The 19086-nt window shown below is 45.5% G+C and overlaps 9 protein-coding genes across 9 annotated transcripts; 4 read left to right on the top strand and 5 right to left on the bottom strand.

Annotated features, from left to right (window-relative positions):
• Window positions 1-1053: 1053 nt before the first annotated feature.
• On the top strand, window positions 1054-1915 carry Triagg1_7733 (uncharacterized protein; the record flags this gene model as incomplete). Its single annotated transcript, XM_062902501.1, has 2 exons — window positions 1054-1321; window positions 1383-1915. 2 exons carry the CDS (start codon window positions 1054-1056, stop codon window positions 1913-1915), a joined length of 801 nt encoding a protein of 266 aa, XP_062753319.1.
• An 830-nt stretch (window positions 1916-2745) lies between these two features.
• Triagg1_7732 (uncharacterized protein) lies at window positions 2746-4182 on the top strand (the record flags this gene model as incomplete). The annotated part of the gene is made up of 3 exons (XM_062902500.1): window positions 2746-2878; window positions 2938-3542; window positions 3820-4182. The coding sequence occupies 3 exons, from the start codon at window positions 2746-2748 to the stop codon at window positions 4180-4182; spliced, it is 1101 nt and encodes a 366-aa protein (XP_062753318.1).
• A 394-nt stretch (window positions 4183-4576) lies between these two features.
• Triagg1_7731 (uncharacterized protein) lies at window positions 4577-5755 on the bottom strand (the record flags this gene model as incomplete). The annotated part of the gene is made up of 5 exons (XM_062902499.1): window positions 4577-4677; window positions 4733-5002; window positions 5057-5141; window positions 5205-5502; window positions 5574-5755. 5 exons carry the CDS (start codon window positions 5753-5755, stop codon window positions 4577-4579), a joined length of 936 nt encoding a protein of 311 aa, XP_062753317.1.
• A 648-nt stretch (window positions 5756-6403) lies between these two features.
• On the top strand, window positions 6404-7312 carry Triagg1_7730 (uncharacterized protein; the record flags this gene model as incomplete). The annotated part of the gene is made up of 1 exon (XM_062902498.1): window positions 6404-7312. One exon carries the CDS (start codon window positions 6404-6406, stop codon window positions 7310-7312), a length of 909 nt encoding a protein of 302 aa, XP_062753316.1.
• Window positions 7313-7652: 340 nt separating this feature from the next.
• Triagg1_7729 (uncharacterized protein) lies at window positions 7653-8584 on the top strand (the record flags this gene model as incomplete). The annotated part of the gene is made up of 7 exons (XM_062902497.1): window positions 7653-7696; window positions 7747-7800; window positions 7851-7945; window positions 8005-8061; window positions 8118-8228; window positions 8284-8380; window positions 8440-8584. 7 exons carry the CDS (start codon window positions 7653-7655, stop codon window positions 8582-8584), a joined length of 603 nt encoding a protein of 200 aa, XP_062753315.1.
• Window positions 8585-8873: 289 nt separating this feature from the next.
• On the bottom strand, window positions 8874-9377 carry Triagg1_7728 (uncharacterized protein; the record flags this gene model as incomplete). The annotated part of the gene is made up of 2 exons (XM_062902496.1): window positions 8874-9193; window positions 9266-9377. The coding sequence occupies 2 exons, from the start codon at window positions 9375-9377 to the stop codon at window positions 8874-8876; spliced, it is 432 nt and encodes a 143-aa protein (XP_062753314.1).
• A 1196-nt stretch (window positions 9378-10573) lies between these two features.
• On the bottom strand, window positions 10574-12425 carry Triagg1_7727 (uncharacterized protein; the record flags this gene model as incomplete). Its single annotated transcript, XM_062902494.1, has 4 exons — window positions 10574-10628; window positions 10669-11182; window positions 11498-12178; window positions 12254-12425. The coding sequence occupies 4 exons, from the start codon at window positions 12423-12425 to the stop codon at window positions 10574-10576; spliced, it is 1422 nt and encodes a 473-aa protein (XP_062753313.1).
• A 2928-nt stretch (window positions 12426-15353) lies between these two features.
• Triagg1_7726 (uncharacterized protein) lies at window positions 15354-16127 on the bottom strand (the record flags this gene model as incomplete). Its single annotated transcript, XM_062902493.1, has 1 exon — window positions 15354-16127. One exon carries the CDS (start codon window positions 16125-16127, stop codon window positions 15354-15356), a length of 774 nt encoding a protein of 257 aa, XP_062753312.1.
• Window positions 16128-16751: 624 nt separating this feature from the next.
• Window positions 16752-18290, bottom strand: Triagg1_7725 (uncharacterized protein; the record flags this gene model as incomplete). Its single annotated transcript, XM_062902492.1, has 1 exon — window positions 16752-18290. One exon carries the CDS (start codon window positions 18288-18290, stop codon window positions 16752-16754), a length of 1539 nt encoding a protein of 512 aa, XP_062753311.1.
• Between the last annotated feature and the right edge of the window lie 796 nt (window positions 18291-19086).

Raw genomic sequence — 19086 nt, 5'->3', positions numbered from 1 at the left:
CAAAGGACGAGGCTGAGGCAGAATTAGGTTTGCGATGTGGAATAGTATCGATCGTGACGAAGCGCGTCATGGGGGTTAAGAGGCCGGAATCTCGGAATGTTTTGCTGAGCATCGGCACAGGGCCGTGCGCCCACTGCAGCTCGGCCTGTGATCTGGGCGAAATCAGGGCCCAGAGATCTGTTGATTTCCAATGCTAGCGAGCGGTTAGTGGCTGCTACTAACTTCGTCCTAGCCTAGCAGATGGCCTCAATCGCGTGACGGTGAAGGAAACATGCAAGACATGGCGGTCTGTGTTTTTTTTTTCGACTCGAACGGCTCTCGGAAGAACCCTGATCATGACATCTTTTCGACGAGAAATGTATCGCGTTGGCGGTCTACGGCGGGACGGCGCTGGGATGACATCCGGCTCGGTTAGCCCGCGGCATCAGTTGAATGAGGTTTTATTTTCCCTCTTCTTTTTTTCTCCTTCTTGCTGTACGCCTGACCGAGTCATCCGGCAGGTCATGACACACGTGGAATCAATGAGCCACTTTCACTTTGCGGGAACATGGAAAACACACCAAGAAGCTGTGTTGTCCATGGTAAAACACTGATAAGAACTGTTGAAATCGATATCATTCTGTATTTACGCGTAAGAGAACACGCCCCATGATGTTGTTGGCTGAATACGCCTACAAACGATGTCAGCTGCTCCAAGCTCCAGCGAGAGCTTTGCTTTGAAATGCCTGGGCGCTCTCACCGTATTCGTGCTCGGTAATTGATCCATGTGCCGGCGTCGGGCTATTCCGCAATGGCTTGGTTAGTTACAAGGATGATTTCACGCCCCCCTTTGCCGAGAACTGATTGGGGGTCTTGAGCTTAAAGACCTGCTACCTGGGGTACAAGGGAAGAGAAAAAAAATCTTGAGCTCATTCTTCTCTAGACTTGCTCTCATAACCTTTGCTTGTGTTTCAAAAGCCTGTTGCTTGGATTACGGCGTTTCATCAGCTTGAACTTATTCGATCACGAGAGGGAGCTACCGACTGTTTATCAAGCTGCTTGAAAATTGGGGCCATGGGGGTCCCTGAAGATCAGGAAACGGGGGCCGCTGAGCCTTCAGTGCCAGCTCAGAATCCAACTCAGGATTCAACTCAAGGTCCAGCATCCGATGTAGACGAGAAAGAGCAGAGCCGACCTGTTGCGGAGGACACAAAAGATGGAAACGGATCAAAAACCGTACCCAGCTCACGCTTCACGTATCACCAACTTTTTTACATCTTTGGCTTGGATGGTATTGGCGCGTTGATACTCTCGGGCGGCATCAACTTTGCCATTGCCTATGGTAAGATTATCCTCTGTACCGAGTCCATCTACAACACGCGTTGCTAATTGACATTACCCAGCCATGTATACAAGGCAAAGCAAACCTATTCGTCTCTGGCAGCTTCCCAATACATTTGCCGGTGATGCTGCCGTCACCATCATTATACAATGTATAATTACCTGGTTCATCGAGCTCTTCATCCTTCGCTACGATCTTAGCCAGGGCGGAGTGCAGCCCATCGGCTTCATCGCACAGCCCACACATCCCTGGCTACGATTCTTCTTCTTCCTCCCGCAAGATGCCACTGCCGAGATTGAGCGGAAACCTCGACCATGGTCCTTACTGGAAATTATTCAGCAGGCTTTGAGAGGTTTTAGCTTTGCTGTTGTGAGCTTTCTCATACTATGGCCCATCTTCATGGGCGCGCTGACTGCTTTCGGGGTCAAGGAAGGCGGCGATTATTACTACCATAACAAGTGGGTGCCCCAAGTGTTCAAGCTGATATTGGGTGGAGTGCTGGGTCTGCTCGTCACACCGTGGATGGCCATGTTTTGGTTGGTCAAGGCTGGCTGGGAACACAGAGAGAAGGATTCGACGACTGCAGAAGTATAGACGTGCATATGACTTAATGAAACAAACATAGACTTATAGATACAGACTTTTTAATAGCTAATACTTAATACGCATATATGATTAGGCTACAACGGGACACTCCAGTCTCAGCTGGTCCGTAATAGCTGTGTAACCAATGGGTACTTGGATGTAGCCTGAGTCGGTGACACTGACCTGCATGATTGATTGCCTCGCGCCTTATCTGCCTACCTGTGTGCCTAGTTTGCCTTGCGTGCCTAAATATGCCCAACTTGCTTAACTGAATGAATCCAGTGCTTGTCTACACAAGACACACAAACCTGGAGAAAATAATCAACCATAGCTACATGCAAAAACGCAATCCGGAGTTATGGCTGGCGAAACCACAGACAGCTACGCCTTCAAAAACGCACTTGCAGAATGTCGAGTGGTCGACGAAAAGACGTCTTATTTAGAAATCTTTTCTTATTCGGTATGGGCACTATCAACGGAGAGTCATCTGACAACATACTGAGGGTAATTTCTGCAGGATTCTAGGCTCAACTCAATTGAGCAACATACTTTACCTTCCAGCGAATTTAACAATTTCCTGCACAGAAAGGTGAGTGAGCTCTTTGTCTTCTTCTAGCGTCTGAACAAGCACATCATATGATTGACCAAATTCTCTGGTGAAAGGGCGCTTTTGAGCCGATCAAGCAGCCAGATGGCGTACACCTCGACGCTGGGCTGCGATTAATGTATGTTTGCACTTTTGCCAATAAAGCAACCAGGCCCCGACGGCCGTGACTAACTCTTCAAGACTCCAAGACAATGCTCAACACAAGGATACGTTTGCACCTCAGTGCATAAGCATGACACATGAGAAATATTCGGCAATGGTGCAGACTCTGCACCTCCCTCACATAGCCATTGAAACATCGAGCGTTGTCGGCCCATTCTTCTGGAGTACTGTGGACCGTGACGATAATGGCAGCACCCGATTGCGTCAGTGAATATCCAGTGCTTAGATACTCTTAGTCCATGAGGTATTAACTTATATATAGATATGATATTCCGCAAGAGTGATGTTTTGAAAAAGGGTAGGACGAGGGGCTGGGAACTTATCTTGAGCCATGAGCTCGGCACGGGCATCACGACCGGCTTTTGCAAGGGTACTCCTTCATCCGACATCTCAAAATCCATCGAACAGCTCAAGGTTTGCGCCTCGGAAATAGAGCATCCAATGCTTCTCCCGTTGATTATTTTCGGTCACGAATCCTCGGTGACCTCGGAAATCAGGCAGCGCGAAGCCCGACACTGGGTGCGAAGACTTGAGAACGCCATCTCCATGCGCGGTGAAATACTTGAGGACGAAGAGTACTTGTATGGCGACGGTGCTATCGACCTCGAAGCTGTTAACAGAGACCTGGTCGAATGCCAGGCGCAAATGATGTGGAAGCATCCAGCCCCTTACATTTCCATCATTGACTCTCTCGAGGAAGTGGGCCGGCTTTTCATTCAAGCGCTCCCTGAGTCGCGGAAAACGCCAGTGGTCGAAAGGTTCCAGATGCGAATGATGGCGAGGCTGGAGCTCTATAGGAAGAGGTGGACGGGGATACAAACATATGCCGACACGTCCATGCGAAGAATCGAGATTCAGCGAAGAGCCGTACGTCCACTATTCATCTCTAGCCTTGTTCCGTGAGTTTATTGACAAACAATGTGCAGCTATACAGCATTATGTCTCAAAGGGAAAGTAGATTAAATATTCAGATTGCCTCTGATTCGAAAAAACTGGCCCATACAAGCGAACGCGAATCCAAATCCATGAAGGGAATATCACTCCTTGGCACCATTTTCCTTCCTGGAACATTTTTAGCAGTAAGGAACATGCTATAGCTTCTGGCTTTACTTTACATGTGACTAATCTTCGACTTTTGACCTAGTCAATCTTTTCAACAACGTTTTTCGACTTTGGGAACGGCACAGATGCAGCTGCTGTGGTTTCCACCAAATTTTGGATATACTGGGCTTTTACCATTCCCTTGACTTTGGCTGTTGTTGGCCTGTACCTCCTCTGGGAGAGAAGACGGTTAAGGTCATATATGCTTGAGGACGCACAAGTGGAGCAAGATATTGAGGCAATGGGGCAGCACATCTTGAATTCTATAAGGAAGCGGACAATTTCGAAAAAGAATACCTGGGATGCGAGGAATGAAAGAAAGGCTGAGCTTGCAGCTGATGAGGAAAAGGACTATGGAGGCATCAAGGAGTCTGCAGTTACTGTTGCTATGTCCGCAAATTCATGAGCAGTATCTGATATGAATGATAGTTATATAATCGGCATCACTTTGGATACCTAAATATTAACCAAAATAAAACAAGATAAATAAATACCATCTAAGATTATTTTTTATATCGTTATTATGCTTTCATGATAATGTTCAGTGTTGAAGTAATGGCCGGTGAGGACTTCGAGATGAGCCTGAAGCAGATGTCCCTTCGTGGGAGCTCATTTCAGGTTTCTCTGGTGGCCCTTTGTCTCACTTGAATGGCAAGAGTTGATCATCAATGTTACTGAGATTCCGCAACTATTGCTTGACAGAACAAAAACAAGTAGGCAGACAAAGCATATGCGTTGAAGTCCTCCTTGCATAGATGGATTGAGTCTTCTTTGCAAACGAGTTCTCATGTTTCTACAAGTCATTCAGATGTCCCTGTCCGTCTCTCCGTTGTCTTTTGGACCCTGACGACTGTTTTGCGAGTAGTATCCGCGCCAAGCCAAAGCAAATCTGGTCGGCTGTCTACAATAAGCAAGTTAGCTTTGTTTCCTAAATTGTTTGATGGAAATCTACTCACAATGTCCACTCGCGTCTGCAAAAAGCTTGGCTTTGGTGGCATCCGTCAAATCTATATCTGCAATAATAAGCTCCTCTCCTGGGGTATTTGCCTTTTTGAGAACACGTCCGTCAGGACCAATGATGGCGGAACTGCCCCCAAGAGGCGTTCCCATTAGAGAACTGCCTTTAGTCCTCATCACATCAATCCCTGCGTCAGTGAGCACCGCTGTGGTATGCAGGACAAACGACTGGGATTCGATCGCATATTGTTGCGAGTGGTTAAGGGCTCCTAGATATCGAATGGTCAGTAATAGGTATATGATAACCTGTAGCTTCAACAAACCTTCAGCCGACATGGACCAGAAGCTAGAATGTCCCTCCACAAACGGGTCCAGTGGTGGCCATCCAGCGACATGTATCTGCTCGTGCTGGGAAAAAGTAAAGTACTTCAGTAGAGGCTGATTGTGCTCCCAGCATGATAGACTTCCTACCCGACCAACGCCGGGTAGCTCGACGACACTTGCTAGGCTGTCTCCGGATGCATCTCCATAGACGGTACGTTCCATGTGTGTTGGTTTCATCTTGCGGCGCGTCATTTTAATTTCTCCCTCTTCGTTGATCAAAGCCTGGGAGATATATAAAGAGTCTCCGTCACGTTCCGAGAACCCGAGTGATACGCTGATTTTGTTTGATGCAGCGGCATCGCATATACGTTGCATTTCTGGGCTCTCAATCTTCAGTGAGTTTTGGACGTATCGAACCCCAAGTTCAAAGTCAACAGGACGGTCCCTGTTTCACACCAAACACTATCAGTTAGTGGGCATTTATCAATGAAGCAACAGGTTGCATCAATCGCTCACCAAAGCCATGCTGGATATCCAGGAATCCAAGTTTCAGGGAAGGCGACGAGTTTGGCACCGGCCTTTGAAGCCTCTTCTATAATCGAACATGTTTTGTTCACAGTTTCCTCAAGGTCAAGCCACACAGGCTCATGTTGAGTGACTGCAACTCGGACTACAGACGTATTTGGGGCTGGACTCATAGTGAAGCTTTCAAGTTGATAACCTGTAATAATAATATGCTGCAAGGTATACTATGACAAGTAAATGCGGCATTCCATGTGTGCCGTCATGAACTCTTATATATCTGCCCCCGTATGTAAGACGATGCTACATCTATTTCTCACACATTCCGTGTAAGTGCACATTACTACCGGTCTAAATAGTGGAGATGAATCTTCCTGTGGGATGAACATAACATCTCCGCGGCATTAGTAATGGAGAAGTGCAGGCCGATTGGCTGTAAGACTCGGAATCGATCGAAGAACCGGAATCCCACTGCTCTACTGCTCCAAACCAGATGACGCTAGGAATAAAGTGTTTTCGGAGGCTAATCATAAACTTTTAGACCGTCAACTTTTAATCGTTTTAGGAAAGTCCTCCTCCGGCCTTTCATGGGGCTGCTATTCCATTACTCGTTTTGAAGAGCTTCAAAACATTACTACTTAATAAAGAAGAAAATGAATGAATTAGGTTGTCATGCCTATATAATGGAGGATAGAAACAAGAAATCACAACACACAAATCAGCACTTAAAAGTCTATTATTCTTTGATTCTCTATCTTTTCTCGCCAAAAAAAAAGCCCAAAATCCAAGAGCTTACACAACTCTTACACATATCCATCGGCACCATGTCTGTCAAAGTTGCGATTGCGGGCGCCACAGGTTCTGCTGGGATCCCGATTATTAATGAGCTGTTGAAAGCTGCGCATCATGTTACCGCCCTCAGTCGAAGTATAAGCAGTGGCTCTTCTAAGCTCCCTAAGCACCCAAATTTGGACATTGTCGAGGTCGATTACGACTCCGTCCCTTCGCTCACTGCTGCCCTGAAGAATCACGCCGTTGTGATCGCAACTTTACCCGTTGATACCCCAGTCGGCAGCCAGGACACGCTCATTGATGCCGCTGTTGCCGCTGGTGTGAGTCGCTTCATTCCAGCTGAATTTGGCACCGACACCGACAATGAGAAATGCATGAAGCTCCCTGTATTTGAGAACAAGATGCATACTCTTCAGTATCTTAGATCCATGGTGGCCAAGCATCCCAACTTCAGTTATACTGCCATATGCACTGGTGCCTTCTTTGACTGGGGCTTGGAGGCTGGCTTCTTAGCTCACCCCAAGACGCATACTGCCACTATCTACGATGATGGCAACCTTCCTTGGAGTACAACGACTCTCACAACCATTAGCAAAGCTGTGGTATCTTTGATGAGTCACCTCGAAGAGACAAAGAATCGACATGTCTACATCCATGATGCGGTAGTTACGCAAAACAAGATCATCGAAATAGCCAAGAAAATCGACGGCAAAGATTGGGAATTGACATATGTCAACTCAGCTGCTGTCTTGGGAGAGGCACATGTTGAGTATAGGAAGGCAGATTCTGATTACAAGAAAGGACTTATGCCGCTTCTGCATATTTCTGTGCTTGGAAAGGGCTATGGAGGGGATTTTTTAGGGCGTTTGGATAATGAGCTCCTTGGCATCAAAGTCATGAGAGATGAAGAGCTCGGGGAAGTGATTGCCAAGTACTTGTGACATTAATAACAGGTAGTTTGTTGCTATAAGCGATCCTAAAAGCTTATTTATAAGCAATCCTATCTTGGCTACTAGTATGGAAGCCAGGATGCGGAATCGGTCATCCCACTTGTATAGTAATATTCGGAATGGCAATACGTGTCCATGGTCTGCCTGGAGTGTTTTATGTATTCACTTAGTTTTATGTATTCACTTTTTCTATTTATTTTCTCTCTTTTCCTGTCGCTGTAATTAGCGTATATAATATATATAATGTCGTTAAAGTTGGCCAAGCGGGCTGCCTCTGACTCTTCTCCATCTGTTACTTCTTTGGGGACACAGTGTACTTATTTCTTACACAATGGTTGCTAGACAAAGTTCCAAGCAGCTTTTCAAGCTCAATGAGTGAGCGCACTTATGGCTGCATACCGGGCACTCTCTAACAGAAGCTAAAGTCAGGCTACCACGTACAAACGACCAAGCCTACAGGAGCTTCTTGAGCGCAATGCGTACGTTGTAAATTGATACCCAAGGTAAAACGTGCTAATTCAAGCTGCAGCCAGAGAGCTCAGAACTTTGAACCGATACTGACGTTCGATGATATGAGTAACTTGCCAATGGAAAAGCAGATACCAATGCCAAAAATATTCATCGGTGCGAAACTATTCTCTTTTCCCAAGCTAGTGTTCTAATACTAATACTCCTCTCAACAGTCAGTTGCGACGATCCTCGAATTATTGCCTCGGATTTCCTTGGCTTGAAGCAATGGGGTATTAGTACTCCAATGCCCTGTTTTATGAGCAATTTTAGGCTAATGTTCTTATAGATGCGGTTGTAGCTACCGGTGTCGCAGGCCGTATAAGACATCAATTCGAAAATATGCTGTTTTTGGACCATTTTCTTCACTTTGAAGACATAATGATCATCCACCATACAAGTAATGCCAGACATAAATCTCCACTCTTTCGTAAATGGCTAATCTCTTCCTACAGACTGCTCGGCTGGAATATTCAAGAACGACGAGATTCACAAAGCCCTCGAAGAGCGGGCGCCCGGCCATCCAAGCATTCAGCTCCCCGGATATGAAGAGTAGGAAGAATTGCAATTGAGTTCCCAGATCATTCGCTAACCGTTCCTATGATAACTAGCCTTGAACAGAGTGTTCGAGATGACATCGAATTTGTTAAAAACTCACCACTTGTTAGAAAAGAGCTTGCTGATCGAACTACGGGATATATCTACGATATACATACGGGAAAACTTGATCCTGTGATTCAATTGAAGGTCCTCTAGATGTATGCGATATAGCATTTCTTTGGCAGGCCATATATCCCTCAAACGATGTAATACCAATACCATTTCTCCATAAGGCGTTGTACTTCAAAAACTTTCCCATGAGTTTCAAAACTCAAGAGACTTATCATAAGAAGGGGACTAGAATCGAGATGCTGTACACTGGTGGTGGAAGTAGTGGTGAAAATCATTCAGTGTAAGACGCATTCAACATTGATATCGAAATGAGAATACAACGATCGTTTCGTCATCGATCTTGGGGTTAAACAGGCCCTAAAAGATAGATACATCATAGTTTCGAGGCCTCCTGTGCGCCTTCCGGATCATGCGCAACCACCTCAATTTCTATGAGCATATCATCCTCAGCTAGACGTGCCACTCCTACAGCTGTCCAAATCGGCTGATGCCCAGGCATATAATGTCGGATATTCCTCGTCACGGCCTCCAATGCCTGGTTGCTAATCGGCACGTGGTAAGAATTGATGCGGTACACTTGAGACCAGCCCTTGCCACCGGCATCTTTCAAGGCCCTCTCAACATTGGCGAAGGCCTGGTCAATTTGTGCATTGAGGTCTTTTTGGTATTCGCCAGTTTTAGGATCCCAGCCTCCTAAGAATATTCGTCAGCACTGAATGCATGTCTGGATCGTGTCCAGCAACTTGAGGTCTTTTGGCTACCTACCTTGTCCAGCGCATTCAATTCGGTCTCCCACGCGCACGGCCTGGCTATAACCGAATATTTCTCGGTTTCTCACACCGACGCCCTCGTAGGAGTAATACTTTAGGTGAGACATGTTGTCGATGATTCTGATGATAGTGTCTTGCCGAGATGAAGAAAAGGATGTGAGTGGTAAGAAAATAACTCTTTATATTTGCTCAATCAACGGGGAGCGCCCTTCCATATACATAAGCACCGTGCTAGATTGGAATGTTTAGCCACTTTTCATGCAACAGTTTGTAATATGTGGGCGGCTGACTTGCAACCGAACTTTACAGCCGAAGTTTGGAGCCGATCTTTGTAACCGGCGTATTTTGAGCCGAAGTTTATAACCAATCTTTGGAGTCAAGAGTAAACATTAGTTACTGTGTTATATTGACCTAGCACCGAGCGCGACTGCTTCCCATTGCTAATGGAGCAAACTGAGCAGCTAATTATGCTATCGTTCTTATCACATCTGTTGGTCTGGCTAATATCGGCTGGAAATTTTACGTTATCTTGATGGTCTTCAACATTATTGCGGCGTTGGTCGCCTGGTTTTTCTATGTTGAGACCGCGAGAAAGTCACTCGAAGAGGTGGATCTAATGTTTGTCGGCGACAATGAGGTAAAGAGAGCGGATTTGTCGGCTTATCTCCGCTTGAAATCCCCAAGGCGCCTGGTGCAGAATACTTCAGGTAATGAAAAGCAATTATCTAACTGCAATGACATTACCAAGGCTACTGTTGAACATAAAGCAGTGGTTAGTGATATTTAATATTAGGAATATAATATTATATATAAAAAGATTACTACTCGAGAGAACCCCCACGATTCATCATCTACTAAAAGCTTTTGTTGAGCGCGACTGCTGTTATGCCCTGCATTGGAAACAATACAAATTAGATAAAGTGGATTATATGATAACAAGTGTCACATCATGACCATCGAGAGCTTTTGTGCCACTGTAGATTTATGCTCCCGAAGGATGACCTGTCAGCTATGAGCTTCACCAGGTTGAAGCCACTGAAACGAAGACTAAGAAGATAGTTGCCGAGCCATTCATCGTTGCATTTATGGTTTTAATTAGAGGACTCAGACGAAGCAGTGACGCCTTATATAAGATATATAGTATGTCTCCTAGTAGTGGGATCATAATGCTCACAAGGCAAAGTTGTTTCATTGCCTTGCTTCGCCATATATAGCTTTCTTTTTGACTTGTCGTTTACGTAGAGTCTCCCAATTCTCCGGAAGCGATTCATGCTAACATTAGCGAGCTCCACGAGCAAGCATGTTAGCGAGTCACCATCTCGTTGAGACTTCGACGGCAAGTGAGAGTTCCAGCAGTCCTGCCATGGGATATAGTACAAGTTATCTTTAGCCACTAACGTGGCTACGTCCTCGTTGTTAACTTGGAAGTCCAGAGTGGCTTCAGCGGTTTCTTTCGAGATAGACTCAGACCAATCTTCCACTTTCTTGAAGCTGCCGCTGGAGCTATCTGGAACGACATAGAAATCAGTCATTTCGCCGTCGAAATAGGGCTGCAACCGCATTCTTTTCAGTGTTCCAACGACCAAAATCTCAATCATCGGATTCGATAAAGGCCCAAATATATCGCTGGTCCAATCTTCAATTGACGCATTGGAGCAGTCGCGAAATTTAATACACCTCACACCGATGATGAAACCCACGTTGCCCTCCATATGATTTGGTTCAATTGGCACTGCAGTTGATGCCCACGAAAAGCTTGGCGCACGGTAGACGTCTTCTTTGTCATTTTTAAATAAAGAAAGACGGTATTTTGTATCTTCGACGACAGCGGCTGTGAGAAGCCGATGTCGATACCACATCAAATCAGAGGCCAAATTCCGGAGCCACAGCCCGGCAATATAGTTGTCGTCCACTAATGATCAAAAGACCTTTGCGATTCCAGAAAAAGCGACAGCTCGGTCGCTTGCGTAAGTTAGATAACATCTGGAGTATTTGGATAAAACTTCGCCCCACGCAGTATAAAGCTCGGTCCCTGGAGTGACTGGCAGGAGTGTTGCTTGTGGGCTCTGTAGATTCTGAAGGTTGCTGAAAGCGGATTTGAGAATGACGTCCCCTTCTAGAAGGGGTTCCGGAAAAGCTTTTGGAAACCTTTCAGATAATGTAGTTTGACCACATTCGAAAAAGACTTCGCGAGGGCCGAAGCGGAGGTTTCTTGGGCATAACCAACGTTCTTGCACTACCCAGCCCCTGACACTCAGCGGAGATCTAGACACTTGATCTTCCCAGAACTCGTTCTCCACGAGTAGGCATTCCTCTGCAACAACCACATCCCGATTTGGCTCTCTTTTGACTTGCCAGTCAATTTTTGGCTTATCAACCATCCGGAGGTCTCTCTGAAAGTATAAACCACGTTTAGGGTTACCCCAATCCGCAGAGACATTGCAATACGAGTTCACGTAAACTTTGTCCATGGTAAGTGCCTCAGTTCGCCAGTCGTTACCGTTGTCGCCCTCCTGGATGATACACAGTGAATCTATCCAAACGTAGCGGATTTGGAGGCGCTGGGCAAGCATAACAAAGTCTTGGAAAGTTTTTGGCAACATTTTGACAGAAAGTCCTTGTGTCCAGTTGATGATGGTTTTCGTGGTGAGTGTTGGCACTTTGGCATCTCCCCATCGATGACTTAATGTCATGTATTTTTCGCTTTCCTCTATAATTTGGGCGCTATGGACGAGTGCGATTGAAGAGCTGCCCTCGGGGCCAACATCCAAGAGCCTAGTCGGATACCAAGGGACTTGACTTCGAAAACGAGTGCATTGCGTATGGTCTTGCTCACATCGGTTGATCCAGTCGTTAATTTTAGCAAATGTCTCGTCCGATGCTGTAGAAGTTGATGACACGTTAATTTCTACACTGGATCAGCATTTGGTAACGTCTTAGGAAATGATGTTTGGCAGGCAAATGAGAATAGTATCTGTAGTACCTGATGGTTCGCGTAGAAGAGCAATCATAGACCCTCCTGCACGGCCGTTGTCGTCGCTGCCCTTTGGTTGAACGAGTTTCTCTAGAGCTTCAATGTCTGGTAACAACTCAGATAAATCTTCGTGCGAGACTTTTAGAGCATGAAGATATTCTTTATTAAACATCGGCCACATGCGGCGACGGCCAGCCCAGACATTTGTTACGCATCGTCGATCGGGAGAGAGCCATGCTCTTTCAGCGACCCTCTGTGGGCTTGAAGTGACACGTGCTATTCTTTCCAAGTATCCTCTCGCTTTTGCATGGTTTTTAAAAGAATTGCGAAAGATTCGCCAACATATAAAGCATTTTTGATCTATCGATTTGAGAAATTCGGCCAAAGAGAAATGATGAGGATATTCATCAGTCACGTCAGCAATGTAAAAGTCAAAGACTTGAGTGCGAAAGAAACCGTGGCATGTTGAACAAAGCGGCATGTCTGCTATCTCATACAGCAAAGTCGTAGTTAGCAAAAAAGACTCAAATGGTATTATTCGAGGGAACGGTTAGTAGGCAAGATTTAATATGCGGCAACGCGGCTATAGCTATTAGTACATCATGAGACTAAAATAACATGGGAGATTATCCTGATATCACGTAAGATTTCTCACTGGTATGTCAACTATTGATTTCGTCTGTAACGATATCGAGTAGTGCGTCGTAAGTGATGAGGTGATTAGTATTCATATGTTAAAAAGTCCCCGCAAATGAACAAGCTCTTCGGAAGCCGGCATCCTGTAGAACAGGATCAAGGCAGCGAGTTCCGCAATTTGCCTCCAAGACTTGACCAATGCGCAGGGGTAATATTGTATGGGTCAAGATCAGCTGGAGAAGCTACGTGAGGCTTATTTTCAACGCATCATCGGTGTATAATCTTTTTCAACTAGAGTAACGAGGGAATAGCGATATCTTTACTAGTTACCCGCTTCTATAAGAGAATCGGGTATCCTGGGCAGTCGGCCTACCAGTTCCTCGATAGCAGTTGGATGTTATTAGCTGTGTTATTATGATGACTCCTCTGTATTCTCATTTAGTTAGATTCAACGATTTAAAGCATTTTGCCTAATCATGTTGCCACACGAATAGGACATTGTAATGGGTAAATAAGACCTCGTGGGCAGTTATAAACCCAATTGTAATTCCTTCATTGTATTGTGATTACATAGCGGAGGTGTGTATCAACTTCGACTCTGGAATTCTGTTAGCTTAACAATACCGCGGCTCCGCTTCATATATTTACTATATCCCAAGAAATAAACAATGACTAATGCACCTGGTGAACATTCGAGCTCATTGTGGACTTTTAATCCTGTCTTACGAATAATGGCTGAGGCGCAAAGTAGCACAGCTATGACAATTCCAGCAGTTGTGGATCTTCAATACAAGCTACAAAAGAAATGAGTGATACCGGCAATTTCAAACGTAATAGATGAGCATGAACGTGAGGTAATATTTATTCTCTCATTTGTCAGGATACAACAATAATATGCGGCTTGTTAATCCACTACCCCATCAATTGACCCAAGCTTGTTGACTAATGTCAAAGTCCAGCAGAGATGGCTCGTTATTTGATCCAGGCTTCAGCTCCAGGTTTCAGCTTGAATCTCAACCAACTGTTCTGCAAACGCCAATCCTGTAACACCCACTGCTGTCCATGCAGGAAGGGCCTTGGGGATTCTCCTTTCCATAACAGCCGTGACATTTCCAAGCCCAGAAGCGAGATCTCCCACGTGATAGCTGTTGATCGAAATTAGGTCTGCAAGCCCATTGATAGAGCCAGCAGCCTTCAGTGCCAAGGTCAGGCTATCGAAAGCATTGTTGACTTGAGTTGCAATGTTCGTGACCAGCTCCCCGGATTGAGGATCCCAGCCTCCCTGTCCAGATATTTTTACATTGTTCCCAATGCGAACTGCTTGCGAATAATGAAACTCGGTGCTCAGGTTTTGTCCAAAGCCCGGAGTGCCTATGAAAATAGACCTGCAGCGGCATCACCTGACGTAGGCTTGCTAGTCGCCAGGACGCAAGCGGCCAGTGATGAGATGACCAAAGATAGGATGGACATGGTGATTTTGAGACTCCAAGTAAATGAAAGTCGTAGGATTATGTGGTGAACATTGAGAGCTCATGGGAAGCGAAACTGCTACACAGTGATTTCCGTTCTTTAATAGTTGGACTATTAGTCTACGGGAGACGGGATAATGGAATAGTAAGCGGGAAAATGATGTCTAACTCGCTGATAACGTTGTTTGTAGTCAGCGGGAATGCAAGGGGCAAAGCGAACGGTGACAAACAAGTGAGATTCGCGAAACAATTAGTACTCCGGTTACTTACACCATTAAAATCCGGCTACAGCAACGGCTCTTATATTTTTTTTATACACAGATTGAGATATGATATAACGAGCAACTTGAGCTTCTAAGAGAATTACTTCCACCAGTCTGGAAATCGCATTTGACAATTTTGCATTGCCTAATTGCAAGTAGATTCCAATTCTCATTGATGGCTAGGATTATCGTCATGGCATAGAAGTGGATGATGCTTCCCACAGTGGTGTAACACACTCATTTATCCCCGCTGGCTCCTTTCCGGTGTAACCTCTGCTAGGCATCCCTCCCCGCTGAATCGACCGCGATATCCGTTCCGCACATGTTCGCCGCATAGACACGGGGTATGCCAAAGCATAATGTCAGCTACACTTGTTACACCCGAAACGGACTTATCCTAACATGCTAGTCTGCGGAATACAGCCTCGAATATTCGTCATCTATTGAGACCTGATGAGATATACAGCATATGAAGAAGAGAAAAGCTAAGCTCTAGGGTCCGACGGAGACACTAACAAAGGGTCACCCTGCTACGGGAATGTGACGCATGGCCTCGGTGAACAGCTTCTTCAGGAACAGATCACAACATCTTGACCTTGATTACCTTAGATGCCAGTTCTCGCATGCACCATTTATAATCAAAATCTGTACGCCGTTATGTTCTCAAGTGATTTAAATTGACTATATAATACGGACTGAACGCGAACTGAATTGTATGCCAAGGAGGGGCCAAGTGATCCCTTATGCGGCGGATTTATCCAATTCTATCAGATAATCAAATAACTTTTCTGCTCCTGAGACAAACATTGTTTCGTCCATGGCCGCTGTAAATTCTTCTTTGCCTGTGCCTTTCCCATCTATACCCCATTTTCGGCCAAAAAAGCCTACAAAGTTGTCGTATGTCGTCTCTGGTTTGTCGCGGCACAGACCACACATAACGCCCTTGAGGCCTTCATAATCGAAGCCAGCTCGGGGGAAAAGTTTCATAACCGCATGATACTCTTCCACAGTAATCACGTTTTTGACGCCGCCAGGCGCGAGCTGCGGCCCAAAAAAGTCCGCACCAATACCCAGACTTGTAAGAGCGACCTCAGGCTCGGCCTCTGGTACGATAGTAAAGGTTGTATGGAGTGCAATTGCATACCATGATTGTTGGATACGTCTTTCATTCCAGTCATCGGCAGTGGCTAAACTTCCTAGGTTGCTGCGAATGAAATCGCGTGCGATATTTGCTCCATCCACCTCGAAGCGCTTATGAGCTGAAAGGAGTTCTTTGGTCTTAGCCCAGCCCATATCGTGAAGAATACAGCTCAGTGTAACCAATTCAAGGTCTGCGTTGGCTAAATGAGGTAGCTTCTTTGCTAGAATTAAAGACCAATACGCTGATCGTACGGCATGATTATGAACCAATGGAGTACAGTGCTGCTCAGAATACTTGAAGGCGGCTTCTGCAAGCGACGACCGTGGAAAGATAATATTGATATCAGGGATATCTGGAAGAGACGTGGATGTCATTGTGAAGATTGAGATTGAAGGGGTTTCTTGAGTTGATTGAGTAGTAGAGAACAAGGCTTTCTACAACTGTTATCAAAAGAAGGGCGGTATTTATAAGTCACACAGTAGGAGGCAAATTATGTAAGATATCCGATTCAGATCGGATACTTGCCAGCGGTGTTAATGCACTTAGCAGCTTAGAAATCACAACTTGTAGACAATTGTTTCGTAATTGTTCAATACTTCAAGAATGCGATTCGGAAATTTCCAGTCGGAACTCAAGTGGGCGGTTATTGTCATATCACTGACAGCCAACAGCATGGGAACCAACAACACGAGAACCAACAGCATTAAACTAGGTGTGTATGTGATGTACGATGTAGCGCAACCTATTATACACTGTATATAGAAATCTAGCTACCATAATAAGAATTTCCGTGTGCATCCACGAAGAAAGACTAGTTGATGAGAGGGGGGGAAACCGCCCGCCGCATTCTTTGGACGGCACTTGGCATATATTGTTGACAGACGAGGTAAGCGGTTGTGGTATCCCAAGAAAACAATACCTTGACGAATTCTTTTTATAAAATATGTGCAGAATTAAGGGTATTTAAAGGTAATATGAACAAAAGCGAAACGTCGCGCTTATAGCGACAAGACCTGCTTATCCTCCGCCAGCCTGTCGCTCAACTGGGCCCTGTCTACATCCTGAATATTTACACACTGATCAATTGCAAACACAGCGGCTGTCGCTGCACTCTGTCCCATAATCATGTAAGTCGGCTCCATCCGAATAGCTGCAAAAGCGACATGCGTGCTGCTCATTGTAACTGGGTTCAAAAAATTGACAATATCGGAAGATTGTGGAAGAATACTGCCCAGCGGGATAGGGAAAGGCTGTGCAACCGGAACGTGGACCAGTCCCTCATTGTGAATTCCTGAATCAATGACGACTCTCTCTGCTTCATGACAGTCAAGAGTATAGGACCCAAGGCCGATGATGCTGTCATCAGCAAACGTTTGAGGGGTCTGTACCTCGCCTTGTGTCATGGTAAAATTCCCTTGCATGCGTCTGGCTTCGCGAATGTAGATTTCATAAGGCCAGTTTCCATTGGAGGTCCATTCATCTTTGGCATACCCCCAAGTGCTTGCAGAGTCCCTGAATCTTTGGGGTACCCGTGGATGGTTAGCAAGTGTCCAGAAGAACCCTTGCGTGTATGTCTTGTAGGTCTGAGCAATCGCCGCCCGCTGCTCATAACTCTCCTCGATGTAATTTGTTTTCTTAACGTTGTCGAAGTTTCCGCCCAAAAAGTCGGTGCTTACTCCTCCATTCGAGTTTGTGTCTGTTTTGAGGTTTGGCATGAGTTGCTTGGTGAAAAACAGGTCATGGTAGCCAGCCTCGATATAGCGAAGCAAGATCTCATAAGAAGCCTCGTCGTAATCTTCTGGCTTCGTAAAAGGAATCTGGTTGTCGGTTGTCTGTGTGAGGCTAAGCCGATAGTTGAAAGCCTGGAGTCGATAATTATCAGCGGTGCCGTTCAACGTCTTGGCATCGTCGGCTGTGACAATGTGGTCGATCCCTTTAATAAGGCCACTATCAGGATCCCCAGGTGTAAGGTATGGAGACATTCCTAGGTAGCCTTCTGCTGCTGCAATCTGTATCCCAGCCAAGGATTCGTCGAATTCAGATTGTGCTTCACGCCCTATTCTAAACGGGATTTGAGCCGCCGCCATAAAGTCTCCTTCGTAGCTAGCATCCATAAACATTAATGCGTCATACACCTGGCCTGATTCTGTCGTTATGGAAGTGATCCGATTGTCTTTTATCGTTACACTGTCAGTCGACATGGGAAGAGTCTCGTTTCGAAAAATTGGTATTTTTAACTCCTCCATCCAGTCTTCGAATATTGATTCAGCAACGTGTGGCTCGAAAGTCCACTGTACTTGGTTTGTTTCATCGATTGCTGGTCCCGGTTGTGCAGCTATTTGTTTGTTGACGTAATCGGTTCTTGTTTCCCTGGTCCATGCCGAACCGGATTTGTAGTAATTATATACTCGATTATAGAACTCTCTGGCAATACCTCCAATGGCATTTCCATTTTTGGAGTCTGTCCAACCAAGGCCCGACGTGGTCATGCCACCAATATGGTTTGTTGGACTGACAATCGCAACAGTCCTATTCATCCGCGTCGTCTGGATAGCCGCAACAAGTGCTGCCGGGGTGGATCCATATATGACAATGTCATAAGTCGTGGCCCCTGGTTGTGGGCAATCTGATCGTTTACCGATCTGGGAACGCAGGGGATGGGGAGTACTAATATTAGGGAACATTACAAATATTAATATGAAAATCATTCTAAAGTTAAATCCAGAGAAGCATGACAGTTCGTACAATTGTTTAATTGTCATTTTGACGATTGGCCCTCATCAACTAACTGATGGAGAAATAGTAGCGAGGATAGCGGCTCTCAAACGCGGTAGGAGCGCGTTCGTGATGTATTTATATCCACGAAGGGAGGTTTAGTTCATGCCGTGTTCCCTTCTATGTGTGTAACCCTACACCCTGGCATCAGTTCACGGAAACCACGTGTTTCATGTCCCATGCCACTACGTAAGGTTTTTCCTTTGTCCATAATTCGAACTCACAAGTATTAGGTCTCTTTGGCGTATAGTACAATACATTAAACTTTTGCGCAGAAGACAGCTCTTTGAGGGTATCAAATGTGTTCCTGTGTTCCGTATTAGCCGGAGTAGCTGCTATTTTCTGCGCGCATGGCATCCTATACACCAGACCGTTATCGCAGCGTGACCAGCTTGGCACCACTTTGTGCGGATTGTGTAGTAATATTGGTCTCGGTATGCAACGCTGGGAATAGGGTTCTTGTCAGCAGATTTGAGTCTGTGATAGTTTCATTAATGAATATGGTGCGCCTGCAAGCTGTGAGAGTCTCTCAACATTCAAGGTTCTACTGCTTCTAGT

Source organism: Trichoderma aggressivum, assembly GCF_033847375.1.
Source record: "Trichoderma aggressivum f. europaeum strain CBS 100526 chromosome Unknown scaffold_035, whole genome shotgun sequence".
NCBI lineage: Eukaryota > Fungi > Ascomycota > Sordariomycetes > Hypocreales > Hypocreaceae > Trichoderma > Trichoderma aggressivum.
Note: the sequence above shows the minus strand (reverse complement) of the source record. Positions and strands in the feature narration are given on the sequence as shown.